This window comes from Crassostrea angulata, chromosome 3 (genome assembly GCF_025612915.1).
Source record: "Crassostrea angulata isolate pt1a10 chromosome 3, ASM2561291v2, whole genome shotgun sequence".
Classification (NCBI taxonomy): domain Eukaryota; kingdom Metazoa; phylum Mollusca; class Bivalvia; order Ostreida; family Ostreidae; genus Magallana; species Magallana angulata.
The window spans coordinates 11,602,799-11,624,792 of NC_069113.1; the positions used below are offsets into that span (position 1 = coordinate 11,602,799).

At 34.6% G+C, this 21,994-nt stretch overlaps 1 protein-coding gene across 3 annotated transcripts; it reads right to left on the bottom strand.

The window, feature by feature from the left end:
- Nucleotides 1-274: 274 nt before the first annotated feature.
- On the bottom strand, nt 275-21,294 carry LOC128176489 (protein sel-1 homolog 1-like). 3 transcript variants are annotated; one of them, XM_052842876.1, is made up of 20 exons: nt 21,137-21,294; nt 20,140-20,318; nt 19,387-20,037; nt 17,762-18,493; nt 16,460-16,513; nt 15,113-15,176; nt 14,738-14,900; nt 14,132-14,185; nt 13,952-14,011; nt 13,742-13,823; nt 12,568-12,782; nt 12,065-12,133; nt 11,609-11,686; nt 11,267-11,329; nt 9,194-9,281; nt 8,670-8,818; nt 8,187-8,352; nt 7,807-8,054; nt 7,001-7,126; nt 275-1,115 (listed from the first exon to the last, which is right to left on the bottom strand). In XM_052842876.1, the coding sequence occupies exons 2-20, from the start codon at nt 20,294-20,296 to the stop codon at nt 984-986; spliced, it is 3,351 nt and encodes a 1,116-aa protein (XP_052698836.1). In that variant the 5' UTR covers nt 20,297-20,318; nt 21,137-21,294; the 3' UTR covers nt 275-983. The 3 variants fall into 3 exon arrangements, with proteins under 3 accessions (XP_052698836.1, XP_052698837.1, XP_052698838.1); XM_052842877.1 differs by lacking the exon at nt 19,387-20,037; XM_052842878.1 differs by lacking the exon at nt 17,762-18,493.
- Nucleotides 21,295-21,994: the final 700 nt, after the last annotated feature.

A 21,994-nucleotide genomic window follows, 5' to 3' on the forward strand; every position in this document is an offset into this window, starting at 1 on the left:
GAAATCAAAAGATTTGCTCTGATACAAAATTTAACGTTTAGGTCACCCCTATGAAAAAAATTCAACCTTTTCTGTCGAAGGTTTGGTTAATTACGTCACAGCAACCAAAATTAATACACGTATGTTTAAATGTTAAATATACACATATTGATATTTATTATTATAATAAAATGCTTTTGAAGCCAGTGTTACCCAACGACATGTAAGTAGATACGTGTAACGTTTCATCTCAACACTTCACTAATTAAACAAAGTAAAAAAAAGTTTGTTGGAATATCAATTTTTATCATTCATTTATTCCCTGTCAAAATAAATACAGGATCAGATTTTCTCTGCATATGCACCAAACAACAGAATCACCCTCACTCCACATACACACACCGACCACTTCCACAATCACACATGCAGTCCCTTTCCCATTCTTTTATGGCACTCCTATCTCACACACTCTTTCACACTTCTTGTGGATTAAAAATGAAAACAAAGGTCTTGTACAACACCACAACAAAAACGCATCTCAGTAAACCAATGTACAATGTAAAAAATTAACATTCATCACAAAATTCAAAGTCCGTGTTCACATTTCTCTTTCAATTTCAAACACATCATCAGATTCCATAGATTTACAAGATTCCCACAATGGAACCCCGTTATCACTGTTTATACATGATGCTAAGAAATGAGCGATTTAAACATCCTCACCCAAAGAATGTTGAAAAAGAGTGAATATTTTGAGGACCTTCAAAAAATCAATCCTCCATTCCTCTACTTTGGTTCTATATAAACCCATTTTTATTGAAAAGTGAAGGTATTCTTGATTCTTATGACTTGGATTTTTGACTTGCTACATGTACACATTGTATAGAATTATAATATGTTTTTCATTTATTACTAAATTAGAAAGACTGAATAAAAACACTGGATTTTCAAATTCATGTAATAATGGCCTATTGTTGAGTTCACTCCCGTAAATAGTGCCTGTGTCACCTGACCCTGCGTAGTAATACAATGAACCCGAGTAAAAGAGCCAGGAATGTCATTAGATAGATGTCCCAGTCAGGTCCCAGCAGGAAGCGGGGGTCAAACCTAGTGAACAGTCTTTGGTAGTCCTCCATCTGTAAGACAAAGTCAAACTAGTGATTACTGAAGACTAAATCAATAGCATTGTTAAAAGGTCCCCTGGCATATGAACTTTATATATATATAGTTGGTAAGGAGATCAAATCCTGTTGAGTTCAAAGTGCTCCTCAGAAGATTTGATTACATGTATGTACAAACCTAGTTTATACACCATTTTCAATTTTAACATTATTGTTTATTTTTCATTTTTAACTGGGTTTTCCAAAGGAAAAATCTGGTTATTGAAATAATGAAAATGGCAGGTGGCTGCAAAAAGGGTACCCTCATTGTACAGATAACTCCTCCATCAGTTTTCAAGAAAGAAAGTTGTTCTTTTGCTCTTTTGCAGATCAATTGTACATATATCAGAGGTGTGCATATTTCTAGGATTTTGATTTCTTATAATTTATGAAAAAAAACCCCACCTTTTGAACTTAATCATTTATGGGCAAAATTTTGCATATAGGGTACTCCATTTCACTAGATACGGTAGGTAGTGTTTATCAATTCAGGGTTGACATGGATTATGGATACAGTTCACATTAAAGAAAACCCAGTTGGCTGTCACATTGACATCTTTTAACTTGTTTGAATATATTTGAAAAACATTGATCATTTAAAATACCAGTATTGAACTTAAGTGTGTTTTGATATACACAATAAAGTATCTCTCAAACCATAATCTCGTACAATGACCATTGTAACATCATATACATTTATGTATATTGACCCCTGAAAACGTTCAAATAGAAATGGATACAATTCATTGTGATATCGGGCAGATAATTTCGCTGAAGCAGTTTATGCATGAATATCACTCATACCAACACTTCTGGTAAATCAAGGACTTTTGTAGGGTTTTATTTTCAGAAACAATTTTATGTGTGCTCACTTAAACACATTATTATTGATCACCATATGAGAATGCTTAAGAAAAATTTCTAAATTCCAAAAGTCAACAATTTTATTTTCATTAAAATATTTGATACATATTTTCAATTTTTAATAAATTATCAAATTTTAGTTTTTAATTTTCAATCAGAAAAATTAACATTTTATTTATATACTAGATTTACTTTGTACACATTAAGATTTTTCTATGATTTTCAATTGATCCAAGAGCCCTTAAATTATGAAATGACATTTTTGCACTTTCATTTTTAAAATAAGGCAGCATTTTTGCATTTAATGCTAATTTTCAGGCAAAAACTAATTACCCAGTACCACAAGAGTATGTTGCTTGTTCTAGACTAATCTCTAATGTTTCCCACAGGAAAAACTTTTTTAAAATAATTGAAAATACGGCGTCATTTCTGACATCATATACTAACACCAATTGCAGAAAAACAAGACAAATGGATAAAAACGTCTGTAATGTCAACTCTTCTACAAAATAACAAAACAATCTAGCATACATGAAACACTTTTAAAAATATTGATTTATGGGGGTCAAAACTAACACTTATCTAATGCCTGTATAGTCCTTCCCTCATTGTAATTTTTTTTAAAAATGTAACATTCTTTGATCTTTGATGTCTAATGAATCTGACTAACAACAACAGCTGGCAAACAGAAATCTCAACTGTATAAAAATAAAAAACGGAATATTTATTTTTATGTTTATTTCTTTTAAAAGAGCAAAAAAAGAAGAAAGAAATGGTTAATAGTTTACAAGAACATACTTCATGGGCATTACCTGTCATTTAAGACAAAAATTCTATTCTATTAGAATATAAATCTTAAATGTCATAAAACTAAATTTTAAACCCTAAAAGATGCACTTCTAGTATAATTTTTAAAGAATTATTTTTGTTGCTTAAATATTGATTGATTTATTATCTATTTGTGCAAATCAGATATTTTGAGAGAAAAAAAACATTCCATATTACCTTTACATTAAATGCGCTTTTAAGTGTATTATACATAAAATATCAACTTTTAAACTCTGGTTATTGACCCACATAGAAGTTTAATTAAAATGTAGCTAATGCTTCAGAATTGGCTCTCCACATCTGAGGCCATAAGATTTCTTTATCTGAATACAATTTTAGCTTCTTTATCTATTCAAAATATATGTATTGGAAAGCACTCACACAAAAAAGAGCAATTGGTGAAACCTATTAACTCTTTCACTGAAGGAGTGAAGTAGCAGCTGATCCCAAAGCTGACAATCAGGGCCCTATTATTACAGCTAAATAGCCTCAGTGCTTGAAGCTTTTACAGTCCCCCAGTCAACAATGTTTGTTATGCTGAATTATTTATAAATCTCACTCACAAAAACTTTTCTATGAAATTGAAAGTTCTGCTGACGTTATCTTATTTCTAAATTGCCCCTTGAAGTGAAACTGTACAAAAAGAAAGCATGCCTGCATTTATTAATCTTATTTTTTGAGATTTATTTAAACTTGTTCCCTTTTTATCAGGTTCTATTCAATGTGATTGATGATCCAAGATACAGTCATTCTTGACACTGCAGTAAAGTCACCTTGTGCAAATCAATATAAATTTTAAGGAGGCTGGATGGTTAACAAAACTAACCATCCGATCTACCTACAATTTAAAGATTTGTTTTGTTAGGCTATAAACCTCTGTAGATTTCTAATAAAACGCAAGGAATTAAAATCATGAGAAACACCCTTAGCAGATATTAAAATCTCGCCATTATTTTCTGAGAGTTAAGAAATAGGAAAAAAATTCAATGTTTGCAATATTATATTAATTCTAGCGATTTGATACAAAACAGCGGGATTGGGGAATTAGGTACTTGTGTAATATAACGAATTTACAGTACATGCATATTATTGAATAAAGAAAAAATCCATATATTTTATCAATATATAGATTTTGGTATTTTTCCATAATTTTTCTTCTTCTAAAGGAGACCAATAGAGTCTAAAAATGGCTATGATCAACGAGCCCTCTTAACATGGGATGGATTAAATACATGTAGTTCTGTTAGAGGACAATACCTGAAACATCCCATTGAGACCTCTCCATTAGATTCTGTAAACAAAACACTGAGAAGTACCTAAACCAAATCTGACCAGAGTCAACAATCATCTCTGAGAAAAAGATTGTAGCATCAGGGTGTCAATTCAAAAGAGAGAGACAGATGACATATCTAAATCTGCATCAAAACATCTTGAAAACAAAAGATCTAATGCTTAATGTCAACAGAGGAACGGAGGCTGGTAGTGGAGTTTCAGATAGCAAGTAATGCCTAGACCATGCACTGCCACCCCAATCAATGAGCGCTATTGACAACTATCCCCCGATCTCCGACCCGCATGCTTCCTGTTCCTGATGGATACGAGCCTCTCCACGACTTTTGTCCTCCAACCAATGATAACACAGAATTAGACCTGAAATCATTCCATCTGTGGAAGTCACGATATTGTCACTGAAACTTTTTGTACTTTTCCTGTTTCCACTTCAAAGAAAAATTTAATGTTAACTACACTCTATATATGAATGAATTAAGTTTCTATTATTTCACTAATCTGCACTGAATTAATGCATTCTTTCTGTACTTTAATATTTTGAGGCCACCCCATAAAATCGCGATAACAATAAAAATAGGGTTGGTGTACAATAAAATTCAAAAACCAGCGTTCTCTTGGCAATCTTCAAAGCATCATTTCAATAGGATGATGAGCATTATCTTTGCAGAAAAAAATTTAATTGTGTGATTAATCAAGATACAGATTTTTAACATATTTATGAATAATTTGTAAATTGTCAGAAACTGTATTGAACAAATCACATCTGATAAATACATGTGGTCGTATCTTCCTATTCTGTAGCCCTTTTGTCCTTTTATCATTAGGTACATGGGTGTCATCTGCTCATGTACCAAGTTGCAAAGTTTATCGCTTGTTACGCTGGGAGTAAAAGTACGGGAGATGGAACAGATTCAGAGCCCACCCTAACAAACACTATCTCTGTATGAGATGCATGTTCTTCATAATGAAATCTAGATGCAATCGTCTCCAGCTGAGACATTTAATGTTCTATGTGTCAGTAAATCAATCTGATTTTGCACATTACTCTTAATTTGAACATTTCCTGATCTCTGCCCCAAAAATTTCATAATCAAATAAGCATACTGATGAAGGTGATGGTAACAGCAGAAATTCCTACGCTAGCGATTTGTCAATACAATTTATGCACTCTTGGGGGGACCCTAGAACTCATCTGATGCATCATGCAGGGAAGTGGACCAATTTATCTGGTATTTCTGACATAAAACTTAATGAATTCGAAGGAACTTAACAATTACAAGTTACAGCTTTTTTTCCCTGTTTATCAAGCAAAAATCTTAGAGGAAATATTTCCCCTGAAACAATGCAGTAGAGGAGAGAGATCTAGCACTCAATGACATAAATTTTCTACGAGGAACATCTTGTAGTGCCATTATACTTGGCAATAATACTCTAAAGATCAGAGAACAAGGTACTTGAATTGGTGTATGTTCAGTTTTGTAGAGTACTAGGCCATTACAAACGGTTAAAGGGCACCCACTCCCTATAGCTTTACACTCACTGCTCAAAATAACTGCCTCCGTCAAGTAGCTTATCTTACAGCAGAAATTCATTCATAAAAAATGAAGGGCAAGAGATGGATTATGTTTCACTGCTCATATTATCAAGTAAACATAATTTTATAAGATCTTACAGTGCAAGAAATCCATAAAATGACAACACATCAGCCCCCACACAACATGACCAGCACTTTGCTGGGGATTTCTACATCATTTAAGATACATTGTAGTGTTAAGTTTTTGTCATCCTAGCCAGTCTTTGATCCCTGTTCTGCACAGGAAAGAGACCACAACTTTCCCTAGCTTATGAATACTGTAACTGTCCCTCAAGGACATATATCAAAGTACAATACAATACCATTCTTATTTCTTCTGACATGGAGCATTATTGTAAACAATAAGCTTTTTTTATGGTTTAAATCTACAAAGTCAATCGTCAGTTACATGTCAGATTCACTGATAGAAGCAACAAGACAAGGACAAGACTAGGAGAACTTCAATCTTAATCCATGTAATCAAATAATACAAAAACAGTAAATCAAATTATCTGGACAAAAATGAAGATTAATTTTTGTCTACACAATGAACTTGATGGATTAGCTCATTGTATTGGCATTCCATAATGTCCTCTAAGTTCTAGTAATTGTCAGAGTGTACAATATGCTAGAACCCTATCAAGTGATGGGTCAATTCAGTAAACACTCTCACGTGAACACCCAATACCGATCTAATCAGGTTCTCTCATTCATCAAACATCCCTGGAGTATGATTTTTATCTATTATCTACAATACTATGAATAAAATTTTCTCTGCACACAATCATACATAGATATATAACTTATCCTCTATAATCTCTTGCTGTCTAATTCAGTTTCTTCTTTTTTTTCCCTCTGCATGTACAATAAATCTTGATTAATCAATAAAGAAAAAGTTAACGGTGCAGTCAAACTTTCGACCTGCTCATCACTTTCCTCCTGAACCTATTTGACTTCAATCGGGAAATTCAGCGGATAGAAAACAAGATTGCATGATATAACTATCTTAATCACTCAAACAGTAATGAAGCTCAGGGGTTGAAAGAGGGTAATTTCATAGAAAGTGCTAAAGACCTCCCTAACAATGATATCAAATATAGATTCCTAAACAAAATTCCTCTATCTTAAAATAGATTGCATACAACTCAGCCCGATAACCATTAAGGTTAAAAAAACTGAAGTCTAGACGAGGAATACTGCTGTTTTAATGCAATACCACACTGCAAATATCTCTGGCTTCCCACAGATTGCCAGTTACTGCAATTTAACGCTTTCCCACTTCAATAAAAGAAATCTGTTTACTTACCTCTTTGCTAAATACCTCTAGACCGTAAAATAATCCTAGTTTGATCAAGGCTAGAGTCACAGGGACATGGGCATCCACGCTTGTTTCAGCTGCCATGTCGTAAAACCTCTTGGCTAAATGCACATCCTGTAAGTCAGATATTGTATATGTAAATTGATGATAGTGCATTTGATTAAGTAGAATTTTAATTAAACTCTGCACTCGAAATAGTTGCGAAAAAGGTATTCAAAAATTAACAACCCACAACTTCATAGGACTTAAAATTTTTAATTCCTGGGGGTACCGTATTTCATGCATGTTAATGTACTTTTACTCCTTGTGTTACATTTCTGTGGTGGTTTGAAAATAAAATTTCTTTATATTTAATAGAAAAAGATAATACACAGTGTTTTTTTAATATCATCATTGAAAAAGTTTAACCTATAGGTTTTATAAATGTGATTCAGAAATCAACCTCAAGGCTGTATGTATAGTTATATCATCAATGCATAGGCTCACTAATAGTACATTTAGCAAGCCAAATAGGCCACATTATACCATTCTATGGCTCCACTTAACATTTTGTGGTTTCCAACAAAATTTTCATTAACACCTCATTTTTTCCCTCAAGGCAAAGGTTGCCAAACAAAAGTAGGTTTGATAACAAATTGAGCAATTCTATCCAACACTGTGTCAAAGAAAATCTTGAGTCATTGTCAGATAAATAACTTTAAACCTAACATTTAACAGCTCTAAGCTTTTTTCCTTTTACTAATGAAATAGAAAAGCTCACTCAATACAGAATGGATGACTTGACCTTGACCTACCTGTTTGAGGCCTAGGCCTTGCTCATGCATGTAACCCAGATTAAACATGGCCTGCGCACTGTGCTGTTGTTCCGAGGCCAGGCGATAATGACTAGCCGCTGTCTCATAGTCAATCTTTGTACCATATCCATAGTAATGGTAGTCGCCCATTTTGACTCGGGCCACTGTGGAACCCTGGGAAGCGGCCCTGGACCACTGTAACAGTGCCCTCTCCAGAACCTCTGTGTTCTCAAACATTCCAACCTCACCTAAAATAATGTACATTGTATTCATAAATTTGTTACCTATTGATATAATTTAACAAAAATCAAAATATCGGTTGTCAACTCTGCAATGCATGAATTACATATGTCTGAGTGAATAAGAGGAATTACATGTACCTTGGTCTAACATGTAGGCCACATTGGATTGTGCCACCTCGTACCCCAGCTCCGCGAGGAAGACATACTTCATAAGGGCCTGATCGAGGTGGCCTTCCTTGTACATATTGTACGCCTCGGGCATCATTTCTGCCCAGCGCCCTCTCTCTGCCACATTCTTGAACAACTAGAAGAAAATTGCTGATATTAGCATATGTATTTTCTGTATTTTTGGATAAATATGCAAAAAATCCTTTTCTTGTTTTCCAGTGAAATGTTTAAACACATATAAACTGAATGCCAAGTTATCAAATTATAACATTTATTACAACTAATGATTTCAATTCGTCATGACAATATTTGAAGTGACAATTTGTACCAACATATTATTCATTAGGCAAGGAACAAGTTTCCAATAAATAAAATGATCAAAAAGAAATAAAATGATCAAGCAAATAACTGAAACATGTGATTAAATGTAGTCAGCTTACAGTTCATCCTTACCTCTACTGCAGTGTGGCAGTTTCTTAGTACACCTGTACCAGTGGCATGCATCTGGGCTAAGTTGTAGAAAGCTAAAACATGGCCGCCCTGAGAGGCCAAGTTAAAGTACTTCACAGCTAGTTTGTAGTCCCGACGTGTACCTCTTCCACCTGACAAATATAGGTAAAAACTTGAAGCATAATATCTATTATAAAGTTGTAAAACTTTTCTACCACCTACACAAATGGAGGTAAAAGTAATGAGGCCTCAGAGATGAACAAATTTGATAATAATGATGATTATAACTGAAATCAACATGCATTTTCCTCTATAAGTTTAAATACAATTCAAAAATTATGGGAAAACCAAACCTTGCTGTTGGCAAGAGTTTGCTATAAGCAAGTTTTTAACAATTGGAGGTGTTGTGGTGGAGTTGAGGGGGGTGGATGGGGGAAAGTTTCTAATCTCAATAGTTTTGTTCCATAAGCAAACTACTAAGGTATTGTTTCCGTCAATGAACTATCAGTCAATGGGAGAAATCCTACCATAATACATGAGAGCAAGCTGTAGTTGTCCATCCACCCAGCCCTGGTCTGCAGCTAGACTGAAGTACTTAATGGCTTTGGTGTAATCCTGTAAAAAATGCAACCAGTACAAATTTCAGACAAAGGAGCCATTGTACAGTACAGCTCACGAGTATCCCGACAAAAACACCGACCACCGTGTTTGAAAGTCCACGCTGAGCGTGGAAGTGTCGGTACCTTTGATCTATTGTTCTCTGTTACGGCCACGGAACGAGAAAAAACATGGTGCGACACCGTGTAACGCGATGCAACACGGACAATAACAGGTGTAACACGCGGTATTTACCTGTGAAAAAAGGAGGATTTAGGAATAAAACTTATAAAGAATAAAATATTTATTGATGTACGTAAGAGAATGAAAGAAATAGAAATAAATAAAAATTTTAGGCACGCAGACGTATGTGATTGTTACGGTTGATTTTTGTTGATATTAAAAATCGATATCGGCCACATAAAGGTTTGATCAATTAAAACACTAACACTTTTGTGGATCCATGCGCCGATAGTCTTACGTGTAGTTGTCTGTGTACATATCTACAGACACTTTTTTTGTTTGTTAGAGATAAGGAAAAATCATTGAACTAACAAAGTAGAAGTAAGATATATTCAGACCATACACACGACGGGTTGTGATGAGTTACCAAACAGGTGTTCGCGGAAAGGTGTGAATAACGGCATCTCGAGTACACCTGTTCAGACGTCCAAATATACACAAAGTTAGTTGTAAATTCCAATGACACCTAACAAGACAGACAATAACACCTGTTGTGTATAGAACCCAAGATGAAAGACAATGCCGTGTATCTGATCAGCTTCCGTACATCGGTATATCCACGGAGTAACACAGTGGCCACGGAGTTACACAGGCGGCCACGGTGGGACACGGTGCTTTTTCTTGAATTTTCCCATACACATACACGGTGCGACACAGACCGTTTTCCACCGTGTTTTTTACACGGTGGGTGTCGGGATACTCGTGAGCTGTACTGTATGCTACATGTATTTCAATCCTTATTATCTTGCAACTGCACCCATCTCAAAATATCCTTTACACCAAAGTACCCATACTTTTGTGTTAACAACATTTTTATGTTGCTGGGGGTGATTGTGATTTTTAAAAATTGACTTTTTCTATTTTATATATCATAACAATACAAAGCCATATAAAAACAAAATTAAAAGTTTTCAGAAGATTTATATCTTTGCTATACAAGGTTCACAAGATACATGCAGTTATGTACAGATGCATACTACTGGTAATTAATTCTGCTATTAGAGAACTTTATTTTGCATTTACATGTACTCTACATATTTTTCATGAGAAGCAATTTGAGAAGACAAACAATTTCTAATGATCCCTTATCTGATTGGTAGAAAATTGGATTAATTACCCTATCATAAAATAGTTTGCCAAAAGCACACAAAAACTCATCAAAAGAACTGTTTCTCTAGGAATTCAAAAAAAGAAAAAAAATATCAAACCAAACGATATCGCATTAAGGAAAACTGTTTACATAAACTGACAGCTCGAGGGCCACAGAAAATACTTCACGCTTCAAATGTAAACAAAGTTTATCTATTGAAGTTTATTGGGGCTTTTCTTTGCTTACAAAATTTACAAAAGGAAATTGGTATGAAACACAAAACTAACAAGATGCTTAGTTTGCTAGAAGTCATTCAAACCAAATAATGTTTGAAACGTTTTGTTCACTTGACTTCAGCTTGCTACTGACTGTGATCAATAGCTCCTCTCTCCGTGTAATCACCTTAATATAACCACAGGCTGGGAAACCAGCCACACAGAAAACAAAATGAAGCTACTCTCTCTCATTTCCTTTTTTTCGTTCATTATCTCCTGATGTTATACAAATATGAATGTGTTTTTTTTCCTACTTATTTTACAGCAGCAAGCAGATGAAAGATGATTGTTATGAGAATCTTGGTATTAAGGTGAATTAGTGGCAACAATATAATATGCCTTACAACGATCATTAAATTTGTTTGGACAGATGATCACATTATTGCTATTTTTACCTTATCTACTCCTTTTCCATACATATACAGCATTCCAAGTCCTGTCTGACCAACTGGATTTCCCTAAATAAGAGACATATCTGTTAGGTAAAAAGTGTCTTCAAAAAAGCATCCATAAGCTGTATTTATTATGGCGATTCCTTTAAACCACATTCATATCAGTTTTATTGTATATCAATAACTATTTGCAGGTTTGATTTAAGGGAGTCTATATCAAATAACAGATACTGGTAGGTAGAATGCAATTCTTAATAACAAACTCTAATCAAATGATGGAAATGATGTTATTGTAAATTATGATTTCTGTGAAAATCTTACAAAGAATTCAACAATAGTGATTACCTTGTCTGCAGCTTTCTTGAAATAACTGAATGCTGTTTCGTTACTTTGCTTTACAGCTGGGCTGCCTTCTGAGTACATCTACAGAGACAAGTTCAGACCCTATGTACACCTGTGTATGCGGCTAATTTTTATTTTGTATCATTTTCGTTTTAAAATTTTGTTTTAATACAGTAATCATCATTCCTTTTAGTTCTTATATCACTGTAAGAATATAACTTTTTATTGCTTGAGTTTACACATAACATTATTACATATCATACAATGTCTTTACAAGTCACATAAATAAACAGCTGTTTGTTAAAACTCAGTCCAGGACATTGTTTTCCTGTAATTTGTTTTAATGCAAATCACTACATTGATCCAAAACTTCAGAAAACTTCAGTTCCAATATCAGGCATACATGCATTTTTAAAAAAAATTATTAGAAACTACTGATTCTCTAGGAATCAATCTCACCTTTCCAAGAAAAGCAAAGGCGTTAGCATTACCAGACTCCGCCGCCATCAGGAAATAATGAAGGGCTCTCTGGAATAAAAATATATCGGGTAATTTACTCTGGTTTCTATAAACTCCTTTAATCTTTGTGGTATTGGAATGAAAACTTCATAAAGTTCATTAACTACCGGTATTAACACTTAACAACTGAATGCTTTACTGGTAAGTACATGTATAACAATCCTTTTTAATATCAAAGATGAGTATCTTGATTTGCAAGCTCTTGACTTTTATAGTGTGTGCCACTCTGACCCTATGGGGTACTGTAGGGGTACTTAGTACACATACATGTACTTTGAATCAAATTGTGAAAATATAAATTTGCAAGTGCTGAAAGTTTTTGTAATTTAATATGGTTTACAACTGTCAAAAAAATAAAAGTGTGATTTTAGGCAGATATTAATTCCTTGCATTTCATTATGAATTTACAGTATTTGTGGGTGCCACATTGACCCTGTGGATACCTCGTGGTTGATCCCCACGCCACGTCCCCCCTGGAAGTAGAGTTGACCTAGCACCACCTGGGCCTGAACATCACCCTTGTCAGCCAGGAAGTGGTAGTACTGAAGTAGGTCATCGTCCATCATCATGCTCTGTCCCGTGACCTGGTTCTCGGCTTCCTCCTGGAGACGGATCCGCTGGACGATGGGACCACCAGACATGGTCACCGCATCGGCCACTTCAAATCGGAACACAGGATTATCATATCCAGTAAAACAGGGTTACAACAAACACACTTACAGAGAGATCAGATTCATCCCTCAAATCTTTTAAATTGTAACATAAACTTATCAGTTAAAATAATTTATGTTTACAACAAATCAAAATTTACCTATCCTTAGCTATTTGCTATAACCATGTCATTTTTGTACTTTCATTTTAGAATATTTGTCATTGTCAGTGACAATTCATAGAAATTTTTTTGTCATTCTCTATTTGATGAAAATTATTTCAACACAAAGTTAATCTATCATTTCATTTAAACATCACAATGTACTTTAATTTTCATTACAAAAATAAACACTTTCTCATCATCTATTTGCACTTGAAAAATATGCAGTCTATTCTTGGTGACTACAAAGGAAATTTCAATCCTAATGTACAAGGTAGATAAAGAATTATAGTCTATGTATGCTGCCAAAAATCCTCAAAATACCTATTTGTTCAATGACTGTAACATTAGGCTTTTATAATTATCAGACCGCAAATTATCTGCTAGTCTACATAATGTGCAAATTAAATGTGAATCGCATCCAATTGATATTACCAGCACTTTGATGAAGATAATGTGATTTTAGAATATGATGTACTTATAAAAAAAAAGTTCACATCAGGATTGTCTAATGGCTATCATTTATTCAATTTCCTGTCATAATTTCACAACTTGCCTTTGAGCTTTCATCCTGTGGTCTCAATGTAGTTTATCTAGGCCTATATGATTTTTTTTAGAAATTAATCTGAACTTTTTTTTTTCTTGCATTCATTTCACTTCCTTTGTTGTAATTTAGACCTTTGTCATTGATAAACTATACTTAATGAAAAATATTTCATGTTGTAAAAAATAAACTGTTGCATACTTGTCGTAAGTTACAGGTAATGTGTAATGTTTCATGCTGTTAGAGGTTACTTGTGACGTACCTGTTGTTGCTACCTTTCTGTAATATGTCAGCGCTGTCTCACATTTCCTCTCTACACCTATCCCTGACCAATAACGGTAACCCTGAACACATTTAAAGAAAGATAACTCTTTTATATCCTATGTAAAAGGTCATTCAAAAAGCATAATACAACAACATAAGGAAAAAACAATATTAAATCAACACAAAACGTGCATTGTGAAACACCTACCAAAGACATCTGAGCCAAAGGATCCCCTCCCAGTGATGCGAAAGTAAAGTACACAAGGGACTGTAAAGAGACACAATAGCAATAAGAAATGTCATCAAAAATGTCATTCCTTAGCAAAACAGATCAAAACTGATCATCTTCTTCAAGTAATTCAACCTTCTTATATTTTAAAAAAAATACCTTTGCCTGGCTGGAATTGACTCCAATTCCTGTACTATAAAGAAAGGCGAGTCCCTGCAAAGAATTATCAAAAGAGCTTTGGTCATTGGTTCATTTATTCCCCTGAGTTTGAATAACAGGGCTGCGTTCAAGATCGTAGCAGCTAACCTAGTAGCTAGGTCGTAGATATCTAGGTCTATTGAACGGACTGCTAGATTAGCTGCTAGGTCTCAAATTTGAAGTTGGAAATTTTCAACTAAAGACAATAATTACATTGACATAATTTGTTAATTTCAAGCAGAAATATACATGTTAAGATTCATTATAACTCAAAGGATGAATAAAATATCACTAAATAAATAGATTTCCTGTTTGTTACAAAGTGGTAACCAAGGTGCCCATCTTGTATTTGATACTTAGCATAAAATATTTAGGCTACGAATATCTACGTTGCGGCTAGGCTAGCTTACCGTTCAACTACGTAGCCCTCCGTAGCAGCTACGATCTTGAACGCAGCCCATTAATAATGCAGAAAGGAGAACAGTCTTGAGTTTGAGCAACACCCATAAATCGAAACTTTGTTTGAGAGCTGCAAAGTAAGATAACCCTTTCTCTTAGTATACTTACTAGCTGTCCCTTGGGGGACCCCCTTGCAGCCAGATCCTGAAACATAAGCTTTGCCTTTTCAGTGTCTTGTGGTAAATAATCCCCAAGAATATAGGCAAAAGCCACATGCTCCAGTGCTTGAGTATGGTTCAACTTGGCTGCCATCTGGAAATATTCCATTGCCCTGTCAAAAATAAAGAATCTCTTCAGTCAATGCATACAAGGGTAGAAATCTTATACAATGCACACCTAACAGACATAACATGCCAGTTTTTACAGTTACAATTTTATAAAACCCGTTCTTCTATCCATAACAAAATGAAAATAAAAGCCAGAAATTAAAATCCATTGTGTAATCAATGTATAGATCATTAAGAGTTGTAGTTCCTGACTTACTGGTGCTGGTCCTTGTCATAGGTTCGATTGATGAGGGCTTCTCCTTGACTGTAGTATTCCTGAGCTAAACAGGTAAAAAAGCAAATAAACTCATGAAATACACATGTATTCAACTCCAGGTCAGATCTAAGATTATATTTCTGCATGCATTAAGAATGACAACCATTTAAAATGATAAGAGCAATAGTCCACAACGAACCATTAAATTTCATGTGCATGGACAGGCATTCTACGATTGTCTCTCTGGTAAATATTTAGAAGTTAATAGGAAATTACGTGATCTTGTACACTGTTCAATGCTCTTGATAAATAACAAATGTCGGAAAATATAAATAAAGAGAGGTAAAATGGGTCAAGGAGACAAAATTTCTGCTTCTGCTCAATATACAATGCCTTAACAGTTATTAATGCACTAGGAATATCTCAAGTTTATGGAGTCACTAAAGGGGCTCCCCGTTTCGTATAGACAATGCTTGAGTTTAATAGATATTTCAATCATACAACCTTGAATTTAATACAAAGTCTAAATACCTGGTTCATAAACAATCAAATATGCAAAACACATGGCTTAAATGCAACTACATGTAAACATGTACATGCATATAACTATAGTACTTTGAAGGTCAGTGTTTGAATTACACAACTGTAAGAGTTGAATTGATTATACCTTTTTCAACATTCACACACCCTCTCCCTCAATTTATTTGATCCTCTGAATTACATTTGCATCACAAGCATGATTTGTACATTGTGCTATCAATTTAAAAGATCAGTTTGTTTACATAACAAGTTGAATATAGCCTGTCCGTACTTAAACTGTTAAATGTTCCAAGGTATCTTTCCATGCTACGGTAACCATTATTATTGCATTATGTAATCTTTTCATTGATATCCAAACAAAACACCTTTGCTGATATTAGTAAAATTATTTTAATGTTTCAATTCAATCATACTGGTAAACATCAAAAGCATCTTAGGCCCTGACTATTAGGCATGCAAAAAAAAAAAATACTTAATGTACTAACACAACATAAATGCCCTTTGTGGGATGGCATGACCTTGACCTTGGTCAAATGACCTCTGGTCAGGACCATGATTTGATTTGAACATATTTGATTGTGTAACTACACAAGAGGATTGGTTTGGAGGATTGGCAAGTTCAGGACCATGGAGGGATTGCAAACTCTCAGGTCAATACAAACTCTTTTGCTAATTATGTGCTTTTCATATAAAAAGGCTAAGATCATGAACTTGAAGGCTGAACACTTAAATGGGATAAACAAACAGATGGACAAAATGATTTTCTTTGCAAACAAAGTATTCAATTCGGTAATCTGTATTACTGACCTTGGCGCTGTTCAGCAGTGAGTTCTTCCTGCGGTTCTTCCTCTACGTCTTCCCCTGAAAACGAGAACATGTTCAAGTTAATGTAGAGCTTATAAAATAACAGAAATACTGATAAAATTTCACATTGCCAAACTTTTTTAAAATCTGCCTAACGATCAGCTAAAATATCAGCATATGTATAATAAAATATAATTATGATTTACATACATGCATTTAAAAAAAGAAGAAGAAATCTTATTCATATTTACCATTAGAACTAAAGAATAAATTCAAACACAGAAAAGATTATCAACAAATTAAAAGAAGATTTTATGCTCTAAATCAGAAGTTAAAATTTATTTTAAAACTAAACACACACAAAAGGGGGAACAATCATGCATGCAAAGAAATCAAGGATAGTGAAAGACTCCCAATCAAAACTTCATCCCTTGCAGTTTTACTTGTTCTCAGGCGTAGTTGTTTAAACATTGTGGTTAATTAGTAATTTCAAATTATGCAAATACACATTATATTAAGTTTACATAAGTACACAAATGTATGATATTGCTTTGATGCAATGACGTTGAACATATATTGCAATCAATTTTTTTAATTAATTTCCCATGATCTCAAATTAAGAAATCCAAAGAAAACAAAGAATTTACAGTCCGCTTTATTCTAGCTAAACACAGGTTGTCTGGAATGATAGTACACATGTATAAAAGTATTACTGCTAAATTCTTAAATGGATGAATTTCATGCTGTTAGCAATCATTTTTTCCTTAGGTTTAGAAATTGATCTGTAATTTTCAGTACCTGTACTCAAATCCAATTCTTTAAAGGTACTTGTACTTCATTAACATTACAGCTACGGGGGTAATGTCAGAACATTCAAATTATGCCCGTGTTACATTACTGTAGCTCATTTATAACCTCCCGATTGCTTGTCAAATTATGATTTGTTTAATATTTGATTATCTCTTAGCAATGATTATTAGTTTTATTGGCTCGGTTTATGTTGATGATGATGGATATCTTTGTACTGAAAACACAAAATGTTGCGATGCGTAGCACTTAACAGAAATTCTTTTGATCTTAAACATATCAGGTAAATCACAACCAAAAAATAAAAAAATTGGAAAAATAATGTAAATAGAATAACTGCAACATATAAACATGGTGTAAACAGATGTTAGTAAAATGAACTCTTTGGTAATTTTTGTGTTCTTCACAACTAAATCCCACAAACAGAAAAACAGGTGAAGATATGAAAACCAAGGTGGATGTACAGGAGCCAGATGGTGGAAGAATCTTCCTTGTTACCTTCATCCATGTCTTCATTGTCTTGGAAAAAATCATCAGGGTTTTGGAAAAATTGGTCGTCATCGTCCCCATAGTTCTGTTCTGCATCATAATGCTCTTCGGCATTCTGATTTTCTGACATTTCATTCGTGCCTTCATAAACATCAGTGGTATACACCCCGTCAGCATCTCTTGTCTGGGTATACTTCTGCACTCTGATATTCCCATGTTCATCAGGTTTAAACACCACTGTTGTTGTTTTGACATTGTTGTCCAGTGAACTAGATATTTCCTCTATTTGATCTGCATCAAGTTCTTCCTTCAGAAATGGACTTGGAAAATCATCCTCTGTGACTTGATCTGTAACAATGCCATTTTCTTTCTGGTGTTTAACACCAGTGATCTCTCTCTTTTCATCTGGGTCATCCAAATCTGGAAGTCGTCCATGTGTTTTCTTAAAATTCTTAATCCTTTCAAAAACCTCTTCATTGCTTTTCAAACCTTCATCTACTTGGTCTGGCTGTTCACTGCTTGATCTCTCACCCTGGCTCTCCGATTCCTCTGCGTGTGGGGTCTCTACTTGAGGATCTCTTTGGCTGTGTTGCTTTGTGTCATCTCTGATGACATCATTTTCTGTGAATGAGTCAGTGGAATCCTTTTCTGACAATGAGTCTAGGCCTTCCCCTTGATTTAGCGTTTGATCTTTTAATTGACTGTTTGATGGATTCTGGCCTGAGGCACTTTCTTCAACAACTGTTATATAAAGTTATATAGGCTTATCAAATTTATTTAAAAGGATATTTTGTCATTCTCTGAAACTCAGGATGTTTTTTAACTGATACAAAATTGTCCCATAAAGAGCTACATCAGTGAACTTGTGTTTGTGTGCCAAAAGTTATCATATACCAGTACACATTATCTGCAACTGGAATCATGATTTTATTAGTAGCATTCTTTTTATTCCATTTTGAAATAGGTCATATTAGACCAACTTGGACAAAATAAATACTCTGGTAATGACAAATAACAAAATACATTACACTCCATCAAACCTCTGCATCAGCCGGAGTGAGCTAAGGGGAGTAAATCAGCTTAATGTCAGCATTCATTTGCTGACAATTTGTTCAACCTCCTGTGAGCAAGCATTGATCATTATATAACATAAATTCTTACTCTTTACTGCACAGACTGAATCACAGAGGGGCATGGTCACTATTTTGGTGATTTTACTATATATTAATACTACATGTATATGTTTATAAAATCCAGCCTTTTGGTTCAAAACTCTTTAGCCAATAATTTTGAAACTTCAAGAAGATCTTGTAAATACAGAAATATAAAATTAGTCAATGGTGATGAACTTATCAAAATTGAAATACTAGATGCAATCATGTACATGCATTTAATATGATATACTAGTAACCTAGATGTAAAGTGTTAGCATTTGTGAATACATGTGAGCCATTGCTACAAGAAGAAGGTGTACAATTTAAGATGCTTAACTTGTGGAGAATTATACAGTTCAGTGAGTATAAATTGTATTAAATAGTTAGTATTTGGTAGTACACGATGTTATGATTACTGCAGGTTCCCCACACCTAATTTAATTCCGAGTACAATGTACTACAACTAATACTAATGATTACCTTCTGGGGACAGGTTGTCACTGGAGGATTGGACAGAGGGGCTATCCTCAACTTGGGGTTGGACAGAGGGGCTATCCTGCTTTGGGGACTGGACTTGGGGCTTGTTCTCCACTGGGGGCTGGACTTGGGGCTTGTTCTCCACTGGGGGCTGGACTTGGGGCTTGTTCTCCACTGGGGGCTGGACTTGGGGCTTGTTCTCCACTGGGGGCTGGACTTGGGGCTTGTTCTCCACTGGGGGCTGGACCTGGGGCTTGTTTTCCACTAGGGGCTGGACTTGGGGCTCAGGAGGAGTGATTTGGACAGGCGGCTCTACTTTTTCATTAAGTTTATCATTAGGGTTGTTAGGTTGGGATGCACTGTATTGACTTGATGGGGACTCCATTTTGATATGTGGAGTATGTTTTGTCTCTGTAATGGTACTTTCCCTTTCAGGGGCTTGTAGTTTATCATTCTTACCAGTATTTACTTCAATTTTTGGATCAGGGACTTTGGCTTTATTGTCAAAATTTTGAGATATGGTTATTTGTGATTGGTGTTTCTCATTACTTTTGTCCATATCAAGTTCACTATCTTGCCTAGAAGACTCCTCTGTAACTGTTTTCTTAACCCTAGAATCACCGATATCATTCTTGGGTAAATTTTGTTCTTGAGCTGAAAGTTTAGAATCATCTTCTGAAATCACACTTGCAGTTAATTTACTGTCATCTGATTTTTCAACTAAACCTTCAAAATCATTACTATTAGAATTCAAACCTGTTCTATCTTTTGATTGTTTTTTGACCTCCTGTGTCCCTTCATTTGCCTCTGTCATATGAACCACAAAGCACAGATAAAACAAAGAGGATAATATCAGCACAGTCTTCCATTTTACGAAATTCTGACTACTGTATTTCTCTGTCCTTGAATACATTATTGGTTCTCCTTACTATTTCCTAAAAAGAAAGAGAAATGTAACAGCACCTGAAACAGGCAAAATAAAGGGCGAATAACATCAGTTTTTTAAATTTTGTTTTACTTGTTACAATGTAAATGCACAATTGTTGCATCCAGGGGATGCAACAAATGTTAAGGGCTGATTAGTACGTTCATTTTCTTGCAAAAGACTTACATCATATTGCACAGAGAAATAATAATTAATATTACGTACATGCATATACACGTACAATACTGGCAAGCGACCAGTTCTCGCCGAGTACCTTTTCTCGCCAGTGTATTGTTACACCATTTCTCATACATAATTTTCTGCACTTTCGAGAAATGGTACTCGGCGAGAACTGGTTGCTCGCCAGTAGAGCATAGCTCAGAAGTTTTTGGTACATTGTAATCACAATCAATATTTTGTCATGGAGAATGTAACAAATATTTTCAATGCTTAGTTTGTAAAACAGTAGCTCATTTGTTATGTAGTTCAGAAGCTTAGAAACTGTTAAGTATTAGAGTAGCTTTTTCATTTATAAAAAAAAATATTTATGGTTGCATTAACCAAAGACTTATATACGTCACTGAACTAACCTACAATTAAACAGGTGCAATACAAATTTAAACTCAAAGTTTTATTCTGTTTTACTACAACCATCTTAAAAATGAATGCATGGATATTCATGGAGCAAGAGAGAAACACTTCTTCAAAGTGGCAAATTATATGTCAGGAAAGAAAAGGTTTTATACATTCTTGACAAGCAGAGAAATAATGACAGATGATACGTCAATCATATCAATTTCCAAACAATATATGGAGGAAAATAGTTACCTTATGTGTAAACTCTCTGATTTAGTCATAAACATCTGTTTGTTGCATTTTTTCTACCTTACATTATCTAAATTTCTCTCGTTACGCCACGTATCGATGCCTTATTTTCAGTTTTGACGTCCATGTTTATTGCTGCCGTGTAAGAAGCAAGGTGATTGGTTTACAGGAAAACCGGATGTTGGCCTCAATTACCAAATATTCTTAACTTTAAGAGATGAATATTGTTTATAATTGATTGTATTAATTGTAATTGAATGTTATAATTTAGTTGCACTATTAGATAACGATCAATTTCATATATGTGACAAGAAATTCAATGTGCACCAATCAGATTCATCGTTGCAAACTAAACACATTGTATGGTAACACATAAGGATAATAATTTAAGTATCGTTTGTAGTGCTGCATGATTTCAATAAGCTGATTGGCCTCCTTTTTTGGGATATTACTTAGCCTACTTACTCACTCAGGCACGTAGCATCGTTTTAGAAAGTGTGTGTGTGTGTGTGTGTGGGGGGGGGGGGGGGGGGCAGACTCATCCAAAAAATCTTGACAAACAAAAAAAGGGAAAAGGTTACTTTCCAAAATTCTGAAAATCCTAATCCGGGGGGGGGGGGGGGTAGTAGTATCCCTTTAACTTCAATTTCATTTGTTATTTCCTTATTTTCAATTCAATTTTTCCATGGTCCCATAAAAATGGGGGATGAGGGGGTCAACTCCATGTAAATTCAATTTTTTGTATATAAATTTAAGAAAAATCTTTGTTGCGCAAAAAAGTGGGGGGGGGGGGGGAGCCCCCCCCCCCCCCCCCCGATGCTACGTGCCTGTTACTTACTCATTTACTTAGTTACTCCTCTT